The sequence below is a fragment of the Callorhinchus milii genome, unplaced genomic scaffold (genome assembly GCF_018977255.1).
Source record: "Callorhinchus milii isolate IMCB2004 unplaced genomic scaffold, IMCB_Cmil_1.0 Scaffold8, whole genome shotgun sequence".
Lineage (NCBI taxonomy): Eukaryota > Metazoa > Chordata > Chondrichthyes > Chimaeriformes > Callorhinchidae > Callorhinchus > Callorhinchus milii.
In genome coordinates this window covers 23,245,154-23,271,260 of record NW_024704749.1, presented here as the reverse complement: position 1 = coordinate 23,271,260, position 26,107 = coordinate 23,245,154, and the positions used below count along the sequence as shown (strand labels likewise).

Here is a 26,107-nt window from a genome sequence, read left to right as displayed (position 1 = left end):
GCACAGCTGTCAGGAAACAGTCGTAGATGAAAATGACCAATTTATTATTGTGTTTTAAAAAATATTAGGCTCTGTGTGGATCCTTCCACGGGGGGAGGGATTATTATTAGGCTCTGTGTGGATCCTTCCACGGGGGGTGGGGAGAGGTGGCGGCTCTGTCAGGAAACAGATGGGGTAGAAAACACCAATGTGTTTTAAAGGGACTGTGGTTCTTCAATAATTAAAGTGCCCGCAGTATTAACACAGTGCTCTGATTATGTTCTGGTCCGGTTAACTTGTCAGCTTTGAAGCTGGTTGGTACTGACAAGATCACAATAAATTCCAAATGGATGACTGAACGCTGAAGCCAAGGTAACTTTTAAAAAGAATCTGACCACTCAATTGAACAGTATACAAAAGTTTAACAGTTTTAGTAATCTCATTATTGAGTCTCATTTGATAAAACATAGTGTATTACACATTTATTACAGACAGTAGAAACAAAAATATACAACAGTTACTTTAATCACAAGACTCAATGTGCAGAGTGAGAAAATTCTCCAGTGTGCGCATTCTTTTAAATATAATTTAAAAGTATAGAACTCTGCTTTCATCTTGAATAATTTTCCTTCAAGATGGTAGCAAAAGACCACATTTAAATCTAATGTCATGCTAAATGGCCTGTTTAAAAGCTGTAGCTCAGGAGCCAATCATTTTTGAATGATACGGTTCATACAGACTCATTTAAACCTTTTTAACCTTTTTTCGTTGTGATTATTTACAATAATCATTGCCTCCATTCTTCAAGCAACATCACAAAGCAAAACAATTAATGCTTCAATGTCTTGTTACCCAAGGGGTGACCATTTACCTTCTACCAATTACGTTAAACTGATTTTACATTTCTTAGAATAGCATTTAATTCCAAACACATACAGGTTTTAAAAACAAGACAGAGGTTCAACTGACAGAATATTAGATCATTAACACAGTCATAATTTAAAAATTGTACTTGCATGGTATAATGGTTACATCCTCATACTAGGAGAAATCTCACAAGAGTACAATTCAGAAAATGTTCCTAAACATTCTAGCAGGTAACACTAGCTCTAAACAAACTTTGTTTTAAACAGGATGCATAACATGTGGAAATAAGCATGAAAAGCATTTTATGAGATAGCGAGGTTCCCACTCCTGATAGTTTTCCAGCAACCTTTACTGGAAAGTGCACGTGGAGAACAGGATTGGATGCTCCTCATGGTGGCCCATTGACACTCAGTGTCTAGGCTCACACTTGCAGACAAGAGAACAGCCGATTGACACTCAGTGTCCAGGCTCGCACATTAATGATGCTTTGGGCGACATACCGGGAGAGCGGGACATCTCGCATAGGCAGGCGGCTCGGGCTGGAGGGGCTCAGCCTGCACCCCCCCCTCTATCTACACTTCACTTCTTTGGAGTTGGGAGGGGAAAGCCCTGAGGAGAACCACAGTCAGTTCTCCGAGAAGACCCCACTTTTAGGCCCATCTTTCTCCGAAATGCCACCCCGTTTGAAGGATGCCATTTAAATGTAAGATGTTGGTGACATCCGCCCATTTTGTCTCGTGGCTGATTGTTGGGGCATTTTCACCTCTGAGTGGCTGATGGACCTGTCAATCAAGCCAACAGCTTACCTCCTTTAAAGGGCCTTTTGAGTTTTACTCACCCTCCCACCCCCAAAGAATATTTTCCTCACCGCCAATGACACCCAGTGCCTGTGGAACTGTATCTCAACAAGAGTCAATATCTTCAGGAGAGGTGGGAGAAGAGAAACAAAAAAACTATTGAAAAAAACAGATGAGTTTACACTAATATATTAATAGCAACTAATATTAAATATACAAAGTCTATTTGGCAAAGGTATGAATACCAAAGCATTTTCACAAAATCCTTGCTTCAAGTATATGTATTTAAAAAAATAGCAGCCTTGTAATGCTGAACAAAAATGACTTGTGCAGCACAATACTAGTAACCATGAGTGACTAATCATTATGTTATATGGCAAGGACACCGAATAAAACCTTTCACTTACCTAATCCTACCAGTCTTTCAGAAACTCAGCAACGGTACATTTTACCAACAATTTCTACATGTAATATCTGTTATTCGTGTAAAGACAAGGTGAGAAGGTTCAGCAAAATTCCACCAGGACATCCACGATGCCCCAGAATGACACTTATTTAGGAATAAAAACGCAATTATTTCATGCACACAATTATCATCTGTGGAAAACACACGGCTGGATAGAACTGGAGTTTACAGTGTTTGCAACACTTGTGTTAATGTGAAACGATACACACATACCTTGATCTCCAGAATTCAGCCTCACTGGTCTCCTGGTTGTGCTTGCCTCTCATTCACTAAACAAGCAAGTTCATCTGATATAGTGCACGACAGCATCAGGTAACGTGCATACAATAAACCCATCCCTGGCTTCCAGTCAGTCAGTCGGTCAGTATCTAACTCACTGTAACCTAGGGGACTGTTTTCATCAAACCAGAACTTCCACAAAAAGTCTAACTTATGACAAACAGGACCACAGCTAGCATGAGGTTTAGCAACAACTCACAAAATGAAAGATGAAATTATGGGCAACAGCTCTTTTTTTTAAACACACATCGATGCTATAAGATTTTACGAAACACTGTTAAAAGGTGATACTATGAACATCCACCACCATTTCAATGCAACATGTGATACGTGTGAAAATTCTCAAAAAGCCTCTATTGCTTTTTTTTCTGTAAATGCCCTTATTCAGCTAACTGTATTTTAGAAATCTTTTCTGGCCTGCCATGTTAATCTTTTTGTTCACAATACATTAATACATTGCAATTATGGAAATGCTTAATCTATGATAGAATTGTGCCAGGTGCATCAGTCTTAAGAAATTGTCTGATGATATAAGAACTTCCAATGTGCGAAGAGAATTGCTTGTAAGTTATTCCTACAGGTAGGTGCAAAATAGGTCTCCTGCAGAACCATTGGCTTAAAAGGAAGAGGTTTCCCCTAATAATCTTCATCAGTGGTGTTTTCCATGAAAAGGCTTCGAACATCCAACAAGGAAGCCAATTCTAGAATGCGGTTCTGGAGTAGAGGGTTCTCCACAGTGTCTTCTTTCTGCAGCTGTGGGTAAGTTTCTGGGTAATTCCGAGTTTCCTTTTCAGGGTAGGGGGAAAAGGAGGAGCAGAGAAAGGTGGAAACAAAGATTAAAGCTTCACTCAATAGCTGCAGGCTCTCCCATACAGGTACATATTAGAAAGTTACTGTAATTACCACTGTTCAGCATCTAAGCGAGACGAGCAAAAGGGGAAGCTAGATGCTTCGGATAAATGGGAGAAATGTAGTAGTTTAGTGCAGGCCTAGAAATAATTATGCCCGCTAAATCTTTTAGCTGGTCACATATATAGGGTCAATAGAAAGAATTATATTGAAAATAATGCAATGAAATGAGATAATAGCCAACTATGGGTCACAATTTTTAATTCACTTTACGCCTTTGGTTCTAAGGTTACCGCAGTAGCAGAGGTAATTCCTACAAACCCATTATTTAACCTAGTCACAGATCTGAGGTAGAACCATGGGTACTGAAACACTTACCCTGAACATTTTGTGAAGTCTCATAGTTGCAGAACAGAGGATAAACCGGATCAGCAATAATCGCAGAAAATCATCTCCAAAAAACTGAAGGAATGCTTGATCTGCAACAAGAAACAAGACTCATCTTTGTTCACTCTCCTTTTCCTCTCCCCCTTCCCCAAACAAGTCAAGTCATCTCTTGGGGGTTAGATTTGTAAGAATTTCTGTGTCCTGGAGGTGTTTTATGTGTGGTGTTTTTGTGTGTGCATAGGTGTTAAGATTTAAGTCCGTGGTATTGCCTAGTGGGATTTGCATGCCTCTGAAAGGATCAGGCTTTGATGGTCTTTTCTTCTATAGCTTCATGAGCATCATTCTAGACTGTGGTTAGAAGATTTTACTCTTGCCATCATAAATCTTATATCACTGTCTCAACAAAATGAAACAGTTAAAGCTGAAGTTAGGATCTCAGAAAGAGTGAGGTGGTTAAGTATGCCCCAGGAGGGCTGGTCTCCCCTCAATATAGTATGGAGGCAAAACGAGGCAATTGCAACAAACCAGTTGGCTCGTGAAATTTACTTCAATGGTTGGTCAGAGCAGAGAACGAGGGAATTATTCAGTTAGTAAACAATTGTATAGAGTGACTGAGACCACTGATCTTATAACAACCAGTCTGCAGGTTCTAATTAATGTCACTTTCAAATTTAAACCGATGGTTTGTACAGAAATATGGGGCATACTTTGAAAGGAGGCAATCGTGTGTAAACAAATACAGAATGAACAAAACCTTCGGTAGCAAGTTGCCAGGACCGTTTTCATGCTGTAATATGAAAGCAAATGGGAGTTTTTCCCATTCTTTACTCACCTATAGTCCGTGTTTGAGTTAACAGCTGCACTATCTCAATGTTCATCCTGCGCAGGTACTCCTGACATTGATCCCATAGTGCTTTCCTCATGTTCGTGAGTCGACACATGAAAACGAAGGCCATCAAAGGATTGTAGAGAAAGAGTGTGAAGAGGCTTCCCCGTTGGGACTGATCTGGGAGATAAATGCACAGATCTTTGTCAGCCCGATTCATCCTGTCATTGTCTTATTTTTATTACAATAACATGTTATTGCTGCTGACATTTAATCCAAACTATCCACTTATTACACTCTGCAAAACGATTCCTCAATTTAATCATTCCCATCAATAATAACAGGCAAATCATTTGGATCATCTCAAACTGGAGGTCAAAGCCAGTTGGATATTGATTAGAATCACACTGCACCTTAAGGTAATAATTTAGAAACATATTGTTCTACATGGTGACCAGAGTAGCAGTTGAAGTTGAAGAAATCCCAATTTCTATTTCTAGTCAGAGGACGAGGTCCATACCTTGTATACCTTTGGGATAAGCTGTTGGAGAGAGTAAGCAGACTAAAGGCTGGCCAAACAAATTGGTAAAATTCTGCAAAAAAGAAAAGAAATTTCAATCTAAATTTGTTTGATACTTTTGTTTATTTAAAAAATAGCATATCACAAAATACCAGATATTCACATTTGTTAATACATTTGATGTTAAAACACTAGATTTTAGAATGGCCAAGAAACATTTATTACATGTTCTGCTCATAATGACTTCTCCTCAAACCTCAGGTGAAGATGGAATGTAAAGCTGCAGGTTTAGGATTTGTCTTGTTGCTTTGAGGATTGTAGAGACCATTCAGGAGCCAACAAATTGTTTTCCACAAAAACAGGCCACAACTACTAGCAGACTAGCTAGCAAACCTAAGCATTCTGGAATGCGACCCTGTGTGAGGGCCAATATATAAATGCAAGTCATTGTTGTTGTACAAACTATATGAAAGTAAATCATAGGCACCCAACATGTAAAATACAGTAAATTAACTTCAGTACAGACACAATCATTTTCCACGTCATAAAATACAGCTTTAAAACTCAATAGCTCCGAGTACAGCAGAACTTTCATCTGGAGGAAGATCTATAGATTGCCGCATTGGATCTCTGCTGCTCATATTAAAATTGAAAACATAGCATCTGAAAGAATTCAAAAACAGCTCGGTACTCAAGGTAAATTTCAAATATGAAGTAGGGTTTGGAGAGATTTTCAAACTACTGTATTTCACTAATGCAGGTTATGACATTTCTCCTGCATCAGTATATAACTTGAATTTATACAGCACCCCTCACACAGGGTAGTGTCCCAGAACGCTTGGATCAAATGAAATGTTTGCAATTATTTGCCAGAGCAAATAAAATGAATTCCAACATCACTGCTTGTCAAAATCAGGTTTGATGCTTCTGGTAACAGCATGGTACAAGTGCAGCACTACCCATTATGGTTTGGGCTCATAGGTTTGAGGTCAGTTTAACAGTTACAATAGACCTTCCTGTGGGAGATTAAAAAAAAACACAAATTAATTCAGGCTCCTGCTCAGTGTTTTATTTGTGATATAAAACATTGTGCAATTGGCTGCTGTATTTCTCACTCAAAATATACAGTCACTACATTTTATATAGTATATTCTGTGAAGCGCTTTGAGACTTCTCAACGACATAGTCCCACCACGCCAGTCCCTACCAAGCTCCACTAACTTCCAACCACCGAATGGATCAACTTCAAGATCGTCGCACTCGTTTTCAAATCACTTAATTCCCTCGCACCACCCTACCTATCGGACCTGCTTGTCGCCCACTCCACCACCCCTGCCACTGCTCGGCTGGCGCCATCCTCCTAATTGTCTTGGGTATAGAGAGTACAATTTCCAAGTTTGCAGATGATACTAAGCTGGAAAAGTAGTGAACAGTGAGGAGGATAGTAACAGACTGTGAATGGACATAGACAGACTGGTAACACGGGCAGACACGGGGCAGATGAAGTTTAATGTGGAGAAATGCAAAGTGATGCATTTTGGGTTAAGAATGAGGAGAGGCAATATACGCTGATGGTACAATCTTAAAGGGGGTGAAGGGACAGAGAGACCTGGGGGTCATATAGTAAATCTTTTGAAGATGGCCGGACAGGCAGATACAGCTGTTAAAAAAGCATATGGGATACAAGGCTTTATAAATAGGGGCAAAGAATACAAAAGTCAGGAAGTTATGATAAACCTTTTATAAAACACTGGTTAGGCCTCAGCTACAGACTGTGTTCAGGTCTGGGCACCACACTTTAGGAAAGATATTAAGGCATTGGAGAGGGTGCAAAGGAGATTTACCAGGATGGTACCAGGAATGAGGGACTGCAGTTATCGGGAGAGGCTAGAGAAGCTGGAATTATTCTCCTTGGAGCAGAGAAGGTTCAAAGAGCTTTTTCAAAGAGCCAGCACAGCCAAATGGCCTCTAATTGTATGATTGTCCCTCGTACCCTCCACTCTACCATCGGTGGCCATGCCTTCAGCCACTAAGCCCTGAAACTCTGGAACTTTCTCTCTTGCTCCCTCCCTCCCTCCCCAACTTCAAATCCCGCCTAAAGATCTTCCTTTGATCGTGCTTACGGTCACCTACCCCCACCCTCTCCCCTTGGTTTGTTGTCACTGTGAAGCAATTCCAGATTCTACCCTGTGTGAAGAGTGCTATATAATTGCAAATTGTTAAAGGCACTATACCAAATGCAAGGATTATTAATAGTAGTAGTTTCATGTTGCAGAGCTTTATAGGAGATGTTTGCTGAACAACAAGAAATAGAAAACCACTGTGTGGTTCAGATGCAATTCAGTAAAAAGTTAAAAAACAAATCACCTAAAACACTTGATTATATTATAGACTTGTGCATTTCATTAGGGCAATATTCTAATTAATTAGCTGTTTTTATCACTGGAAATGCAAATACTGTATGCTTAATTCCAGTAGAGTTGAAGTCAATGCTGAGACACAAATACAAAAGTGAATGCCTTATGGCTTTGTCCAAGTAAGTATTTTAATTCAATAATGTTAAAAAGATTAAACTAATTCCCTTTAAGCCCCATAAAATCTTAAAACTGTTTGGATAATCGAATCAACGTAATCTCCAATAGTGTCAGCCTCCTCAATGTATGTAAGTCATGTGGAGAGAGAGAAGAGTGCTCTTTCCATTTCAACCTTACCCTGGGGGGAGGGGGGGGGGGGGGAGAGAGAAGAAAGAATAGGTGAAATGCAATGGAATATCCCAATCACACCAATTCTCAGTACTGATCCAATTCCTGAACTCGGTGGGTCCACAGTACTTCAAAGTACTGTTGATGACAGACCAACCATCCTGGCTCTCTGGCAGGACTCAGATGAGCAGACTAGTCACTGGGATATGGGAATGGGATTAGAACAGATATTATAGATTAGCTCCTTTGGTTGAGCTAACACCAAGGAACAAATTGCCTCCATCTGTCCTTTAAACGCCCCATGATTTGAATTTGGCAATGCCCCCAGAGGACAAGGAAACGGCCATAGAAAACTCATCACTGCACAGCAATGGGTGTTTGCTTTTTGAGGTGGGGGTTCAGGTCAAACATTGGAGAGAGCAAAGGTAGTTTTACTCTGAGATTGCCACACCTGATGGAGTAACTAAAGTTAACCTGGAGCAACAACTTGGGAGAAATTGTCGTATTCTGAATCAGCAACTTGTCGCCGCAAAAGAAAGTTCTAAAACATCCACCACAAACAGTTTCAATTCATGGTGAATATGATTGTTTTAATCATTTTTGTGGACACCTTCTCAAATAAGTAAGTTTGTTATAGTTCATTAATCATCATAATTTCTGCAGTTACCACTGAGATGTTATGACATCCTTTGGGCACCAGAGGGAACCAAGAGCATTTAATAGGAAAAGAATGCACAAGTTGTGAGAAATGGACCCTAAATGATCTTCCAGATGTGTGAGGCTGTATAGATTTGATTCCACTAAACACAAACCAATATCATACAATCTTGCAAGCAGTAGAGCAAATCTTTACTTGTGTAAGTAAATACATTATATAATAAAATACACCTACATACTGTCCCTATTTATTTAAATGCATGCTTCAATAATTTAAGCAGCTGGCCTGACAATTTAGGGATGAATTACAAAGGATTCCTGACCAGGACAAAGCAAACTTTTTTTTTAGAAAAAAACACACCATTATACACAAATCGGGGGAAAAAGGACTGCAGCTGCAGAAGACCAATTACCATTTGTCTTTTGTCTCCCTACAGTAATGTAGAATCGCTGCTAATGAACTATAGAGAACACCATTGCATTATTCACCTCAATACAGGCATTAATACAGCCCTCTGGGTAGGATCTGACACTGCACAACAGTTACACTAGATTTTTTTTAATTTTAAAAAAACTAAGGTTTTTGTATGAAGGAAAACCGGGCTGGATGAACCTGGCAGCACATTTAAACAGTTGTGTTGGAAAGCCTGAAGATCCTCGCAGATATGAAGAGGAGCCATTTTAGTTGGGATGTAAAATGTTCGAGCGGCAGTTATTCCCTTCTTATCAGTTTCACATGAGGTAACCTGTCAGTTTCAAGACTGATTACAACACGGTTCACTGTATACGGTTTTTGAGCAGTCTTTAGCAATATGCTATTCACAGCAGGAACATTTATAGTAGTATCTTGGAAGGTCCTATTTGATTTTCCTCCCTTTATGCCAGAGCATAGACGATTTTCACTCACTGAGGATTTTTTGCGAAAACACTAGCACAGCAACTAACATACTGTACAACTAAAGCCACCATGCCAAGCTCTGGTTTTCTGCTGAGACAGCAATTCTCCATAAACCTGCCCAAATCCCCTTCTTCATCTGAAATTTTCACCAAAACATATTCACCTCCATGCCATCCCAACAGGTGCACGTCAGCTGCTACATTTACTTGATATTTTGCTCACAAAACATTCAGTGATTTCATTTTACAGTATATTCTGTGAAGTGCTTTGAGACATCTCAAAGGATTATTATGTTTCAACATGATTTTTTTAAAAATGTATTCCTACATTGAAAATATAATTGTTTTAAATTGAAATCTTTAAGGTAATTTAATCATGACAACTATTACAAAATAAATCACAAAGCTCATTACAGATCTGTGGGTTTGAGTACAGCAGCCTCAAAAACAGCTCTTCTCGGTGAGATGAGCAATGTTAAAATTCATCCTTACTAGGCAACGTTTTGCCCTGCCTCGGGAATCAAACTCAGGTCCTCTCTCTTGCGAGGCAAGCACTCTAACCACTAAGCTACAAGACTCCACAAATATAATTGAGTATCTCTTTCTCTCAATGGGGGATTTCATATCTTGATCCAGTGCAGTGCAGGGGTTGTGCCAGCCACGGAGCGAGTCTGACTGGGGTAAACTACCTCACAATGCGGAAAAAACCCCACAGAGCTTCAACCACTTGTGCAAAAGCTTGAAGATGGACAAATCCCCATCTCGAGCAAAGACTTATCCAGTTAATCAATGCAGCATCAAGCCCTTAGTTGATCATTTCATTTACTAAGAATAAGATCCCAGAAACAACTCTAAATTATTGATAAGCTCCTAAAATAGCCTAATCAATAGGTTTGAAAGACAGCAGCAAAAGATCTTTGCAACAAAAAGAGCATCAACTTACCACAGGATGGCTGGCCTCACAATCAGCAATACCAGCTTTGCTTCCCTGATGAGATGAGGTGCTGGAACACGAGCCACCCTCTCCCTGTCCTCTGAAAGACGACTACTCTAAACCCAGAGGCCAGCCAACTTGTGATAAACCTTGGACTTCTGAAGAGACAATTCATCTTTAAACAAATACTCAAGCAGAAGATCATTTTTCAAAACATTGGTTTAATCCATATCATGATGCATATTAGAATTCTGTGGAAACAAATTCCATTTGTATTTCCTTCCTCCCACCCCAATCTTGTCATATTGATTAACTTACAGAAAGAAGTCCATCTTTTAAAGCTACATATTTAGAAAGGTCTTGAAATAAACATTTACAACCATTTTGGGAACTCCACATTGTGCACCAATATCCACTAAATAGAGAAATATAATTAAAAAAAACCTTGCATTTGATATTGCACCTTATGAAGTCGTTGAGACATCTTAAAGCGCTTCACAGAATATAATAATCCTTGCATTTGATATAGCGCTTTTCACGTCTTCTAGATGTCTCAAAGCGCTTCACAGAATATACTGTAAAGTGAATTGACTATATTTGTGGGCGAACGCGGCAGCCAATTGCGCACAGCAATGTCCCACAAACAGTTGTGGATTGAAAATCACCAATTTATTATTGTTTTGTTTTGAAGGGATTATTATTAGGTGTGTGGAGTAAGGAAACTTGCCCACGGTTTTGCCCTGCCTGGAATTGAACCCAGGTGTCTCGCTTGCAAGGCGAGTGCTCTAACCACTGAGCTACAGGATTCCACAATACTATAATACTTTATACTATAAATGAATTGACTTTATATTTTGTGGGCGAAACGCAGCAGCCAATTGCGCACAGATGTGTCCCACAATCGTGGATTGAGTGACCAAATTATTATTTTTTTTTGAAGGGATTACCCCCCAAAAGCGATCTGCCAATCGACTAACAACCGGGTTCCTACTTACTGCTAGGTAAACAAGTGTTTGGAGTAAGGAAACTTGCCCCATGTTTTGCCCTGCCTCGGGAATCAAACACAGGTCCTCTCTCTTGCGAGGCGATAGCTCTAACCACTAAACTACAGGACTCCACAAATATAGTTGAGTATCTCTTTTCTCTCAATGGGGGATTTCACATCTTGATCCAGTGCAGGGGTTGTGCCAGCCACAGAGCGAGTCTGACTGGGGCATGAGGCCACACTCCCACCTTCCCCCTCCCTAAACCAGCTGCAAATCTGAGCAGTGATAACAGGGAGATTGTAACTGCAGGCGAGCATTACAACTGCAATAACTCACTGTCCTCAAGCCTGGTCTCCTTTTCAAGCAGCCACACTACAGCAGCACCTCCACCTGGATGCTACCCACTCTTGCAATTTCCCTTGGAGCATTCCTCTGATTTCCTACCCAGATGTCCAGTTGGAGAGATGGTAAACTGGATGAACAAGAGAATGCGCTAACAGTATGAATAGTAAGAGATTTTTTAAAAACTTGGGTGAATCCACTGCGGTAAACTGGGTTGAATGCAGCCTCTGGAAAACCCGTTCAACCATCTTCTAGAGATAACAGGGATATAGGCACTTGTGCCAAGGAGCTCGGCCATATTCAAATGAAAGGAAGAGCAACTTCAATGAGGTGTAGCTTTAAATTTACCTCAGCTTCGAAAAAACAAACTTGCAGATGGCTGTCTCCTAGAGGCTTGAGATCCAATTTGCCCTCCATGGAATGGAGGATGGCAGGCAGGTGAGATGACTGAACATTTAGTGCCAAGAGGCTTTTTAGACATCTATTATGCATAAATTAAAAGCCGGGCAGGGATCAGACAGAATGGAGCAGGGAAGACTCACGACTAGCAGAAAGTCGTTCTGAAATCTACACACATTCAAGCACAGACACCAGGGGTTGGCACGCATTTGAAATGTTTTGAATATTTCTTCTACAAATTAACACTCCTTAATTGTTATGTTCACAGAACAAACACACAGAAGTAATGCTGCATAATTATCAATTCAAAGGTGCCAATTCAAGCAGTGGGGGCGGGGGGGGGGGGAGAGAACGTGGGATGTTGATTGGATATTACGGTATATCGGGTGCAGGAAGGGAAGACAGTGGGATAGAACAAGGCGATACGTTTACAAAAGTGAACATCCTGAAAACTTGTTTGGTGGATTACATAACATTGATTTGTTGTCCATGTGTTTCAGAGAATAACTGTGCAAGGGACCTTAGAGTAGGCGCAAAGTGACCAGCATTTTCTGGAGGTGGGGAGAGTGAGAGGGCAAACCTCACAAAGTCTTACTTTCAGTTAATGGTTAATATCAATTGTGTTTAATAATAATAAATACTTACATTGGGTATAGCATCTTTCACATTGGGAGGACGTCTCCAAGCCCTTCACAGGATTTACAATCAAGTGTAGTGACTGTGTATATTTACTTTTGAATGGCACACAAACCAGATGCTATACTCCCATAACAGAAGGGCAGCGTGAAATGTTAGCTCTAAATGGCAACCTGGGTTTTAGATTTAGCTTGATGATCATATTCATTAGCAGAACAGATGTCAGCTTTAAAACAAAAAAAGCTTTATATCACCTGAATCCGATTACAAATCAGCTAAATATGTACCATGTGGCAACAGAGCTTCTGAACAACAGGTTTTAGCTTACCTTATAGGCTATGCTGTTGGAGGAGTCCACAATTAAAAACAACGGTTTCCGTGTGAAGGGATAAATATCACCTGGATGAAGACTAAAGAGTGAGGGGAATACAAAACCAAGTTATTATTACTGCCCTTTAAAGGGGCAATTTTGTCAAACGTTTTTGTGAATAATAATAATAATAATTATCCTTGCATTTCGCCTACAAATATGCTGTCAATTCACTTTACAATCTATTCTGTGAAGCGCTTCGAGACGTCGAGAAGACGTGAAAAGTGCTATATCAAATGCAAGGATTATTATTATTATTTGATATAGCGCTTTTCACGTCTTCTAAATGTCTCAAAGCGCTTCACAGAATATATTGTAAAGTGAATTGACTCTTTGTGGGCGAAACGCGGCAGCCAATTGCGCACAGCAGTATCCCACCACAGTCATGGATTGAGTTTAATGTTTCTTTTTTACAATTTAATTTTTAATAATTTAATGTTTAGTGAAGTTATGGTATAACACGTTTTAGTCGCCGAATATGGCCTGAAGACTTTCTGATTAGCCCAATAATAATCCTTGCATTTGATATTGCGTCTTTGGGGACATCTCGAAGTGCTTCACAGAATATACTGTAAAGTGAATTGACTGCACCAAATGAGCAACAGATATCAAAGGGACTAGATGCCTGCCATCCAACAGAAACCATACATGAAAGGCAAAATACTGCAGATGCTGGAAATCTGAAATAAAAACAAGTCGCTGGGAACATGCAACAGGTCAGGCAGCATCTATGGAGAGAGGAAAGTGAGAACTGTCATCGACCTGAAATGTTAACTCACTTTCCTCTCCACATAAATGCTTCCTGACCTGCTGATGTGAAAGGATGTATGTATGATTTCTGAAGTCGCTGGGAACTCATGAAATCATACATACATTATTTCACAACATGGGAAGTTTCTCTCTCTGTGCCGAAGTCAGTACCATCCTGAAATAAATATGAATTACAAAAGTAGAAAGTCACCAATGACTCAGTGAGTAAATCCAGCACAAAGCTAAAGAGACGAGAACATTTCCAATGTGATCACTGCTATGTCCCTAGTTGGGGAATCTCAGCCAGGAGGAAATGATTGTGCTACTGTTTGGCCTCAGTTTGCTATGTCTGGGAGGGAAAGAAATTTGGACAGTGTTCCTTGTTATTATTGTTCCAGAGACTTATGTTGAAAGTTCACATATGGATACCAGTTGAACAGAAGACTGGGCTTGGCTGCATTACTCACAACCATTGAACAGCTTGCCATCACACAGTGTTCAGATTGACATATTAACAAATGATCACTTGGGGCAAGGCACCAGAAAGTTAAATCCACCTGATGCACAGAGTAGTTAATTCATAAATTCACACAAAGGGAGTAAATGTAACTGCTAGGTAAAAGAAGCTGAAACTTGTTTATGATATAAGTGTCATAAAATGAACAATCGTTACAGTACATATAACACTGAAATATTAAAACAAGGAATTGCTGTCAAATGTAGTGCCTGGATTTTTTGTGGGCAGCCAATATTTGTACAGCAAGGTCCCACAAAGAACAGTAAATGAATGACCAATTTATCTGGATGATTGAGAACAATACCAAAAGGTATTCCTTTCTTTTTGGATAGTGTCATCCAATGTTTAACATCTACAAGAACAGGCAGTGGAACCTCAATTAACATCTCATCTGAAAGAGGGCACCTCCAATAATGCAATGTTCCCACCCAAAACCCTCCAGTATTGCACCAGTGTGTCAGACTGAGAACCAGCACATCTTATTATGACACAGTTTTTCACGGATTACCGCTCATAACTTATCTTCTGTACATTGCTGCTAAACATCCTATTCACTTAAAAGGTGATCAAAAATTAAAAATAACTGCAAAATAGCATTCTCGAACATCTCCTGCCCACAATTTTTTTAAAGTGTTTTATTGATTTTCTTGTCAATTCCAGTAGTAAACAGGACTGTGTTGACGTACCAGTGCATTTCTTTAAATGATTGGTTCCGCTTTTGTACTCCATCCACATTAGATCCATCACGATTATTGTTAGTCATAACTCCACCAAAATCATATGGACCTGAACAGGAACAAACACATTCAAACACATATGTATACAGCAAATGTGAGCACACTTTCAAAGGTCACAGTTTGTTCCAGACTTCACTGGAGCCGGAATAGCCAATCCCTTTGTATGAAAGGCTATTCACATCTTAAACATCTTTTTTCATTGTTCCATAACAGACTCCGCAAATAAGTTTAACTTTACATATGATTTTGTTTAATTCCAAGACATTTTAGACAATGTAAAGCCGAGGTGACAGTACATTGAAAAGATACAGAATGATGGATAGACTGAGATCTAGTCTCTCGCCCTGTAATTCTCCTTCTCCCCTGAGCCCCATACAAAGACTGAGCGGAGAGGAGAGCAGGGAAAGAGGTGAAAGAACACACAATTCAAGAGTGGTTTACAGTGACCCCGAAGAGACAGTCTGGTCAGCGTACTGCTACTCAACTCTTATGATCTTAAAATGGAGGGCAATGAACTAAATTGAAATATCTTTAAATTCAAATCCAAAATCTTTAATGTTATCCATTACATAACGAAGCAAAACGGAAAGGACTGTGCACTCTACACCAAGGATTAGCTTTAGGAATGGCCGTCACACACTCTCATCCAAATATCTGGCAACATCTCTTTCAACTGAAATTTAATTCAAAGTTAGCTGTTCCTTCCAAGGAAGGCTTCCAATTCAAATAAAAGTATAACAGAATACTGCAATAAAGCTTCATTTAACTCCTATCATATGCACTCATTCTACCTCACAAAAGAGTAGAAAGATTTTTCTCATGTCACTGTAATGAACTCAATTTCCTGCTAATTCTCCTTTCAAGGCTGCAGGTTTGTGCCCCCCCTCAAATGGCACTATTCCAAATCCAAGCAAATCAGATTAACTTGTTAAACCATTAATTAAATGCTGCTTGTCAAAGCTACCCAGCCGTATGCCATTATCCCAAAATTGTTGATTTTTAGCTTCATAATGTAGCCTAAAAATGCTAAGCAAATCAACAGACAAAGATTTATGAATAAACACTTCAAAAACTAGAGAAAAAACAAATCCATAATCTGCCAAAAAAAATAATGACACAAAAGAAACAAAACAAAGATAGAATCATGAGGATGGCTTGAATTTAGACAAACTGGTTTAGTCAACCCTGGTTGAAAAGTAGTTAAAAAGCAGTTTTGCGCTTAAACATCCCCAAGGCATCCAATACCAAATTGTAGCTGATGAATAGTCTAAGTAGCAGGACTAATTGTGACTCGACCATTCATTTGCCGACAGCATGAATGGCAATCCTTTTTTATGTGAAGTGGGGTGAATTTGCAGGCGAATATCAGGGGTCAAAGGGGGCATCAAAATAAATAAATACACTGAAGGTTGACTAGAGGATTCAACACCAAAGAACTCAATCAACTCAACTTATAGGAAATCACTCCCACCCCACACACAAATTGTGCCTCCAGGTACAAAAGAGCAAACTGTAGTTGCTTTCATTGAGTGAGTCACACATGGGCAGATGATGGAGATGGCTATATAATAAATGAGGAACATTCAACAAGATTGTTTAGGAACTTAGCATAATACGAGGATTGCAACTGGAGCATTGGGTTAGGGGTGCTGATTTAAACAGCGGCAATTTGATGCACATTTTCAAAAATAGTACACATTTCGTCTGTGTTAAAACAAACATCTCATGGCCCTTTCCTTTTAGGCAGATAAACTTGTTTGCTTCCTTTCTAAAGTTAATTCAAGTCCTACTCAAAACTGGAAGCATTCCTTTATTGTACCTTCAAAATCAGAACGAACTGTAGGAAACACTCCCGTGGCTGACAGGTAGATCAGGAGAACAGCGTTTGCAGGAAGCTCCTGAAACAAGAAGATTCAGATTTTAACTAAATATTTTGTGTAGTAAGGTATCCTTAAAATAATCACTTCACCATTTGACGCCAATTTTCCCTCAGCAGTTAGTTATTTCTATTATAAATACTGATAACTGAAACCAATGAAAACACTGGTATATTTTGGCAGTTGATTATTGGTATTGTCTGCAAAGTAAAATTGAATCTTGGTGGAGTAATCTAATGGTTTGCTTTACTTCAGCATGAATGTCAATTATTGCACTTGAACAAGGCGGTCAACAAATTCAGTGTAGAGGAACAGAATGTGTCAATGGTTCATAGCTCGGTACTGCATTAGACTAGTCACACTATCTATCCCACATAGCAAAATACCTATTTTGGAATTAGGAGGAGATGCCAAACAAAGGCAGGATGGGGAAGGTATTGTGGTGGTAGAGGAGAGAAAAATACATGTTACCTGAATCACAATCACTTGGGAATTGAAGAGGCACTTAAAAGACAAAAAAAATGCAAGGCTGTGGGGTAACAGCGGGGGAGTGGGACTAGTTGGATATTTCTTTCAGAGAGCCGGCATAGGCGCAAAGCGCTGAATGGCCTCCTTCTGTGCTGTGCGCAATTGGCTGCCGCGTTTCACCCACAAATATACAGTCAATTCACTTTGCAGCATATTCTGTGAAGCGCTTTGCGACATCTAGAAGACGTGAAAAGCGCTATATCAAATGCAAGGATTATTATTAGTCTATATCCCTCCAGTAACCAAATCAAAGGACTGCATGTGTAAAAACTAAAGGCAAGTTATCAGGGAAGGAGGGATGGGAAGAAAGAAAGGAAGAACATTTTGATTTTCTTTGATCATATAGAGTGATCTAGAAGCAGATTCTTCATTTAAAATTTGACAAGATCAAATCTCAATCTGCTGGTATAATATTACAAGTACCAGCATAGTAAGAAGACAACATTTAAACAGGCAATAAACAGGTTACAGTCATAACTTAACCATATATTGTCCTCTTTAGCTAACACAATGCCCAAAACTTAGCATTCAATGTCTTTGGCTTACAATAAAATTCACTGCCTTGAGTTTTTTTTTCAAGATCACTGTCTGCCAGTGCAGCAAACATCCCAAGTTCTTAACTATACAGGTTTCATATCATAGAATTATACAGCACAGAAGGAGGCCATTCGGCCCCATCGTGTCTGTGATGGCTCTTTTAAAAGAGATTCCAAATCAAACCCACTCCCTCGCTCTCTTCCCATAGCCCTGATCAACCCCACTCCCCCACTCTCTCCCCATAGCCCTGATCAACCCCACTCCCCCGCTCTCTCCCCATAGCCCTGATCAACCCCACTCCCCTGCTCTCTCCCCATAGCCCTGATCAACCCCACTCCCCTGCTCTCTCCCCATAGCCCTGATCAACCCCACTCCCCCGCTCTCTCCCCATAGCCCTGACCAACCCCACTCCCCCGCTCTCTTCCCATAGCCCGGATCAACCCCACTCCCTTGCGCTCTCCCCATAGCCCTGATCAACCCCACTCCCCCGCTCTCGCCCCCTAGCCCTGCAAACCTGTCCTCTCCCTACACACACATACACACAATAACTTGCACTTATATAGCGCCTTCCATGCAGGGTAGCATCTCAGATCGCTTATACATATATATTATACACACACACACATCAGTATTGCAGTATTCTGATTTGCTTCCACTCATTTTTGCTTGGCATTTAGTACCAATTTTAGATGCAACCCACATGGATTGAAACTTCACATTCGCTGAACATTAACGCTAGAACACGTTAGCAAACCTTAAACGATGCTGAAAGAAATGTGTACAGCTGGCTGAATGTAGGCTTGTACATTAAATATTTGTGCGGATTCTCTCGTTTGGAATGTTTCTCTGTTGTTTCCTAGGTAAAACGAATAAGACAAAATTACTTTCTTTTTTAAAATACTGTATAGTTCTTCACTGACCCAAGCTTGGTCACTGAACTTGAGAAGGCCTTTTGCATGTCTCTGCTAACACTGATGTAAAACCAGCCTCTAGGAAGTACACCAGGTATCTAACAAACCTACCACTTGTACATCGTCAATTTAAAAAAAAACACATATTGCACCTCCTCAGCTTGCCTTTAATGATAGAATAAGAGAAAGGAACTTTCAGTGCCATATTGTGCCTGATCTTACTGGAAGCACATCTAACATGAGGTTAGAACATCAGCTTTTCGGCTTAATGAGATCAACTGCAGTTAACAAGAAACAACACTAAGGCACAAGCTTTGAAGCTGAGACACAATTAAACACTTCCTTGTAAATTTCTTTATAGCTTCATTGCAGTGCAAATGTTTCATCAAGTTTAATATAAAAACATCCAATTTATAACTCACACAATCAAAAGATATTTTCTTGCTCACATTAGTTAAAGCTCAAGGATTATGATGACTCACCTGTGGTCCCCCTTTGCCTATTTGTGGAGCCAAGTTAATGGGTTCCCTTTCCAATGCCTGCAGCATTCTGAACATATCTATGGTCAATTCACTGAATTTCACCTAAAAAATTAAAATAAATCTATGAATCTGTGAGATTATAGAATTGAGCACAAAAGCATAACTTAACACTCAATTTTGTTACACTACTTCTGAATCTAAACATAAAACGTGAGTTTCATGTAATTCAAAGTACAACATTGTAGAACATGGATTCTGTGATATATCGCTATTCCTAAATCATTATATAAATTGCTATTTTAAATTCACTTCAATGACATGCGTTAATCAATAATTTGTATAACTGACCAATTTAAAATTAGTCACACTTTCCAGGGAAGTTTCAGTCATATTGGAAAGAGTTTGGGGAGTGGGAAAGGTTAAGAGGCTGCAGATACATTGAATCCAACAGTAACTTTACCACACAAACTATGAAGTTACTTTGCAAATTAGATCAGCAATATAATGCACTTAATAACAGATGCAAGACATCAATTGATGTACCTGATTGGTGCAGTTTCCAATGATCAATGCATCCGCTAATGCCAACTGACCAGCTATCATCCCGAGTTCAAGTGGTGGGACTGTTCCTTCCGATAGTCGATTTGAAGTGATAAAAAGGGTGTTTTCCTCAGTGAAAATCAACACAGGGTCTGCCTGTACACCAAAGATAATAAGCATTTCTACTTGATACAACTTTATTTCAGCATAACAAAAATCCCAACCCCAATAGTCATCAATAAGTAGTCCATAGTCTATGTAAGGCACTGATGTGTACCTAATGTTTCCCTCAATCACTCTCTGCAGGAATACCCCTGGCCTCCATTTACCATTTCAGTTCCCACAATTGTGGAGTCCTATAGCTCAGTGATTAGAACACTCGCTTCACAAGCGAAGGACCTGGGTTCAATTCCCGGCAGGGTGAAACGTTGGGCAACAATTTCCTTACTCCGCCTCCGTTTACCTAGCAGTAAGTAGGAACCCATTTGTTAGTCGATTGTGGATTGCTTTTCCGGGGGTAATAATTCCTTTAAAAATAAAATGAATTGTTCACTCCATCCATGACTATTTGTGGACACTGCTGTGTGCAATTTGCTGCCACGTTTTGCCCACAAAATATACAATCAATTCACTTTACAGTATATTCTGTAAAGCGTTTTGAGACGTCTTGAAGACGTGATAAGGCACTATATCAAATGCAAGTATTATTATTATCGTAAAAGAGTGTGTCATTAACATTTATAGCACAGGAATAACCAGGATTTAAAACTCTGCAGCAAACAAAGTTGAAATAACAGTGATAAATCTATTATGAAATTCAGTCCTTATTTTGTACAATAGACTGACAATTAAAATAATCATATTTGCAAGTTAAACTACAAATGTTTACTCATCATATAACTAGAAAATGTTCTGAGCTAGATGCGCTTTTGTTGGGGATTTTTTTAAAAAATGGAACAATTATTTGTTTTAATTACTCTATATGTCACCCATAATAGATCATTGATGAGATGATCCCAAACTTTCACATTTCAGAATAATCCCAGTCTGTGATGTAAAAGTGACTGACAACCTTAAAGTTATCCTGCCACTTTGCACAGCTCAGAAGAAACCAATTGCTTAAGCATTGTCAGGTCATCTGTTAAACCTCTGCATCTGAGTGATTGTCAGACAGTGATTGAGAGGAAATCCTTTCGCAGACCGAACCTGTGGGTACCATTGGCAGAAAAAGATGTTGAATGTGATTTCATGGGTTAAATATCACTTTTAAAAGTTTAGTATTAAGCAGCAATGTGGTGATCGTGGTGATGGGTTTCCAAATGCATCAGACACTTACTTGGCTGGTCAAATCAAATCCTCTAGACTAATTGCTCATTCACTTTGTTGCGGTTTGTGAAATCTTGGTTTTACCAATAAATGTAGTTGCTATACTGGACAGTAATTGCCTGTAAACCACTTTGAGATGGTCAATTGATGTACAAATTCAAGTTCTAACTTTGCCAGTGCCTTAGTTAACTAATAAACAGACCTCAATAAATGAAGACACCTCCTGCAGCACCAGATTCCATTCCAGTTGGTCCTCAGAGTTGAAACGGTGTGTATAGTCATCAATTTCATCTGATAGCTCCTGTTAAAATTAAAAACTACTTCAGTGTTGGTCAGAGAACTACATTTTCCCATTTTAAATGGCAAGAGAGGATTATAAGTAAAAGTAATTAATAAACAGTAAAACTAATAGATAAATAACACGAATGTTGAGAGTAGTTGAGAAAATGATCATATCATTAAAATCTAATTTTATAAAAGCATTGTTTTAAGTCGAGAACTAGAGTCAGGGTTTATCCAATGAGTCGCTGAGACATCCAGAATAGAAGGCCCTGAAGTGTGACTATCCAGTCTACAGCTGATCTCAATCGGGAGGAGGCGAGCACTAAAAACAACCTCTGCCACATCCACTCAGACAAATGCAGGAATGACAGCCCTGGTTCAGCTGACGGACTACTCTGCTTTGCACTCAACAGAAAAATAGTAAAAAGTGGAGATTAGCCATTGTATCACTAATGATACTAATTGAAAGTTCCTACCATAGTTTTGTCGTAATAAAAACAAAATCTCATAAATGCCATACCTTCACTATATCTTTTACCAGTTCCATCTTGTTAAGGAGAAGGCAAACCACTATGTAACGTGCATAATACCGGAGTTTTTTAACAACCAGCTCTGGCCTGGGAGGAGGGGGGGAAGAGAAAGACCAAACAAACCCAAATCACATTAAAGATGCCTGAAAACTCAATGTTACATAAGAACATAAGAAATGCTAGATGAAAAAGACCAGGTTTATCTAGTTCACCTTCCACCTTCCTGGAGGTCGCATGCACATATGTCCCAAACTACTCATGTACTATATCCCATAATGTTATTTCCTAAAATCTGTGGTTGAGAATCAATACTTCCTGCTTCAACCATCTCCCACAGGTTCACTCTTCACTCACTGAAATAGTGTTTGTGTAGATTCGTTCTGAATTTACCCCCCCCCCCTTCAATTACAGGCCGTGTCCTCTGGTTTTACTATCCTGGACAAGTTGAAATAGCCTGCCATGATCTATATTGTTTTGCCCCTTTAGAATCCCATCAATCATGTCGCCTCTCAATCGTCCCTTTTCCAGTGTGAACATGCCCAATCTACTTGGTCGCTCGTTATAGTGCAGTACTTCCATTCCCTCAATCATTTTGGTTGCCCTCTGTTGTGTTATCAGTAAATGTATATAAAGTAAACAAACATGAACATTTGCAATGTTTCCTTTTTTAAACATACTTTTTTTAATTTTCCTGCAATCATTTCAAGAGCATTAGTTGAAATACTAAATATATTTTGAAAATTAAAAATTTCTATATTCAAAACATTTGATTTATAATTCCCCCATAACTGGGTTATGCCTATGTACTGAATTATTGTAGTTACAAATGCAAAACAAGTCAAAATTGAAAAATAGATCATCATACCTATCTTCCTTAGTGACCTGTGAGTAATAGGCCCTTTGTCTTATTGCAGAGTAGAAGGAAAATGCCTCATTCAAATAACTTGTCTCAGAAGTACGAAGGCTAAACAGAGCAACAGAGGAAGGAAAAACTGCTGTATCAGAAAGGGAGGTTACTAAGTAAAATTATTCAAAAGGAAATTTATAGCAAACAGAGCCTGCACACATTACTCTGCCCTTTAAAGGAAGCCACTCATCAAATACCTTAGATTTAAATGGTCCACCTCTAATTAATTTTGATCAGTCCAAGATTGAACTTACTAATAATGGTAGTAGAGCTGTCCTATTTTGGAAGCAATTTCTCCAATCTGCCATCGCTTCAGGCCATATCGATTGTCCAGAATTTGCCTGTGTTAAACAGAGATAGACAAACAAATATCCTAAATGAATAGACTGTATTAGATGATCAAGTTATTTTTACACGTGGGACTATATTTCTGAACTACTGAGCAGAAGGGAAAAGTGCATTTTTCACACAAATTTTAATGCCCACATAGCTCAGTTATCATGCATCCAGTTTCATTCTCTATAGTTTTATCTATAGTTTACTTTAAAAAGTATTCATAAAGATTATTCAAAGTGTACATTGCTGGTCACTAAATACCAAATCAAAGCCATACCAGTAATAACGAGATGCAAAGTCTGAATTTCTAGACAGAGTGATATCTGCATTTTACATGGATTAAAATTGCTTACTGAAACTGAATTACAGTCTTAGGTATAGGAACAAAATAATTTTGTTTATTTGTACAACAAATAAGAGCATTTTTCCCAACCTGTGCTGCTGTTGGAATTTCCAGAGCTTGGTATATACATCAAAAGTGCGTCCAAAATATGACTGCCATTGCTTCTGTCCATATTGAGGTAAATCCCTGCAGAAACAAAGAGCAATGTTTACCTATAAGAACAGTGAGTAAGACAGCAGCAGCAGTGTAGATCATGAAATCCAGGCTGGCAATGTGTAAAATAAACTGTTAAGGAATCAAAGAAACAACGGCATTGAAATAGCTCAGAGGAATAACCAAGGGCACCACTGACTCACTAACGTAGACATGCCAATATTACAAGCCAAAACTCATGGTATATTCTTTAATCAACTCAATAGATTAAATACAACATTGTTCTGCAAAACACAGAAAATGTTATCTAAAATCAACCTTGCAACTTGGAAACTTTAAAATCATGACAATTATAAAATTCATTTCAAAATCATTGCATATTTAAATATGTAACATTTCTGAATAAATGCATTATATTAAAATAGTATACAGCACTTTTATCAGACATGACAAGCAAGCTAACATTGAGCCAGGTTTAATACTTAAGAATTTCATCAGGAGCTCTGATGGCCCAAGTATTGGAAGGATGCAGGTTTGAATCCTTGTGTGTGCTGCTTTAGCAATTTTGGAATGCTATTATTGAATTCGATGGGGGGGGGGAAATAATAATAATCCTTGCATTTGACAATAGCGCCTTTCATATCTTCTAGACATCTCAAAGCGGTTAAATAGATCAACCAAGATCCCTGAATCACTAACCTGTGATGCTTGCTGGAAGGTACGTTGTGTGCGCGTCTGGAGGTGTCAGATGAAAACCGTGTGAGCTGCTACTTTCTTGCTAAAACTTACTGTAATTGGACTAGTGGTAGCCTACAAATGATTAGTTAAGATTTTATACGTTTGTTGCAAACACGACTTTTCACAAGAATTTTTTTGTCCCAACTGGTTTCTGCTGCCGAAATGTACAACTAAGCACTTAGTAAACGACAATTTACATTTTTCTGGCATTGTGAGGAGTCTCAAAGTGCTTCACACAACTGACTGGAAGCCAGCCTACATTAGGCAAGTAACATCACTTCTCATTTTATTAAAAAAACTGGGAAGACTTTACAAAAATACTGTGTAATTCTGCTTTCCTTGGTCTGCAGGTTTCATATTAGCTGAGCAGGAAGGGAACACTCAGCCAGTAAGCAGTATACGATGTGGCATGTAGGATATGATGTGGTTCAGTTGATACGCTATAGTTGAGTACTAGGTGCAAAGTGCGTACTTCTTCCTACTCTCTCGTTCAGCACATTGAAGCTGCAATGCCCTGTGCTGCTGTATCCACACTGTTCATTTGTTCATCACTTAGTATTCAAATGTAGCGTACAAAGGTGCACTGCCCAAAAGGCTTAACCAGAAATACTCAATCGTCTTGTTTGATTGGTGTCCAATAACAATATCTTTCTCATTTCCAGCAAAACCACCAATTACAGTTTTACAAACAGCATCAAAACAAGCTTGTGGCACTGGAAATACAGGAAGAGAGGATGGAGAATGGAGAAAACTCAATAACGGAACATAAAGCGACCAAAAGATATTGATGGGGATGGATGGGGGAAAAGCGACAGAGAAAAAAGAGAAAACAAATTCAATTGTCTATTTTTTAATATTTCATTAACATTACTAAAGAAAGACTTTTGTACTGCCACAATGCTGCTGACCTAGCCTTTTATTTTAAAGTTATTGGTTTGTTCTCTTTTCAGTCTGTCACTATATATATCATGTGGATATTATTACTGACTGCAAAGATGGGAAATTAATGGACCGTGGAATGAAATTAAATCCTGTCTGATGATAGCCCATCAGCAAAATGACCTTGTATTTCACATCTGGCAAGGGCATCTTTGTGATGAATATACTGTATTACAGGCCTCTTCCACCCATTGTGTTGCATTTGTGTTTGGTCTTGTGTCTTTGCATCAGAGAAGTAGGACAAAGCTCATATTTCTAAAATAAATTGCAATTTTAGTCATCACAACAATGTTTTGTCACGTTACTAGCTTTGGTTGACAACATTATAGAATAATCATAAAATCAACTGTCTATTTTCTTCCATGGCACGTTGCGCCACGTCTTTCATTGGAAGATCTTTGAATGGATTTCAACGCTTTCATTTTAGCAAGTTCCTGGTCATCTTAATGCACCGCACAGGATTTCTTGTAAAGCTTAGTGACTATTTTGTAGCAAATGCAGCAGTCAATTTGCATAATATACCACAAACAGCTATGAAGTGAATAACTGATTTTATCTGGGGATTGTTGGCCAGAATATTGGGGGGAAACTCCCTTCTCTTTTCAAATAGTGCATGAGATCTTGACAATCTATCTGAACAGGGACAGATGGAACTCCACAGTTTTATGTCTCATCCAAAGGACAGCACCTCAAACAGTGCCCCAGCAGTGTACAGGATCATCAGCCGAGACAATAAGTTCACCAATGGAAAAGTGCGGCTGCAATGTTCCTGTGGAATCTG

At 39.1% G+C, this 26,107-nt stretch overlaps 1 protein-coding gene and 1 long non-coding RNA gene across 2 annotated transcripts in view; one reads left to right on the top strand and one right to left on the bottom strand.

The window, feature by feature from the left end:
• Positions 1 to 389: 389 nt before the first annotated feature.
• The window catches only part of scai (suppressor of cancer cell invasion), a 48,339-nt gene continuing 22,621 nt past the window's right edge, over positions 390 to 26,107 (bottom strand). The window contains exons 3-17 of the mRNA XM_007909531.2: positions 23,587 to 23,682; positions 23,072 to 23,158; positions 22,776 to 22,874; positions 21,901 to 21,997; positions 21,301 to 21,399; positions 19,776 to 19,928; positions 19,233 to 19,334; positions 18,594 to 18,695; positions 16,717 to 16,795; positions 14,847 to 14,946; positions 12,852 to 12,933; positions 4,971 to 5,043; positions 4,457 to 4,630; positions 3,616 to 3,716; positions 390 to 3,174 (exon numbers count right to left, since the gene is read on the bottom strand). Coding sequence (XP_007907722.1) covers positions 3,025 to 3,174; positions 3,616 to 3,716; positions 4,457 to 4,630; positions 4,971 to 5,043; positions 12,852 to 12,933; positions 14,847 to 14,946; positions 16,717 to 16,795; positions 18,594 to 18,695; positions 19,233 to 19,334; positions 19,776 to 19,928; positions 21,301 to 21,399; positions 21,901 to 21,997; positions 22,776 to 22,874; positions 23,072 to 23,158; positions 23,587 to 23,682 — 1,594 coding nt within the window. The 3' untranslated portion in view covers positions 390 to 3,024. The remainder of the gene's footprint in view (positions 3,175 to 3,615; positions 3,717 to 4,456; positions 4,631 to 4,970; positions 5,044 to 12,851; positions 12,934 to 14,846; positions 14,947 to 16,716; positions 16,796 to 18,593; positions 18,696 to 19,232; positions 19,335 to 19,775; positions 19,929 to 21,300; positions 21,400 to 21,900; positions 21,998 to 22,775; positions 22,875 to 23,071; positions 23,159 to 23,586; positions 23,683 to 26,107) is intronic.
• Positions 3,074 to 25,596, top strand: LOC103189200. Its single transcript, XR_489044.2, has 3 exons — positions 3,074 to 3,147; positions 24,300 to 24,367; positions 25,050 to 25,596. It is a non-coding gene; the product is annotated as an uncharacterized LOC103189200 (long non-coding RNA).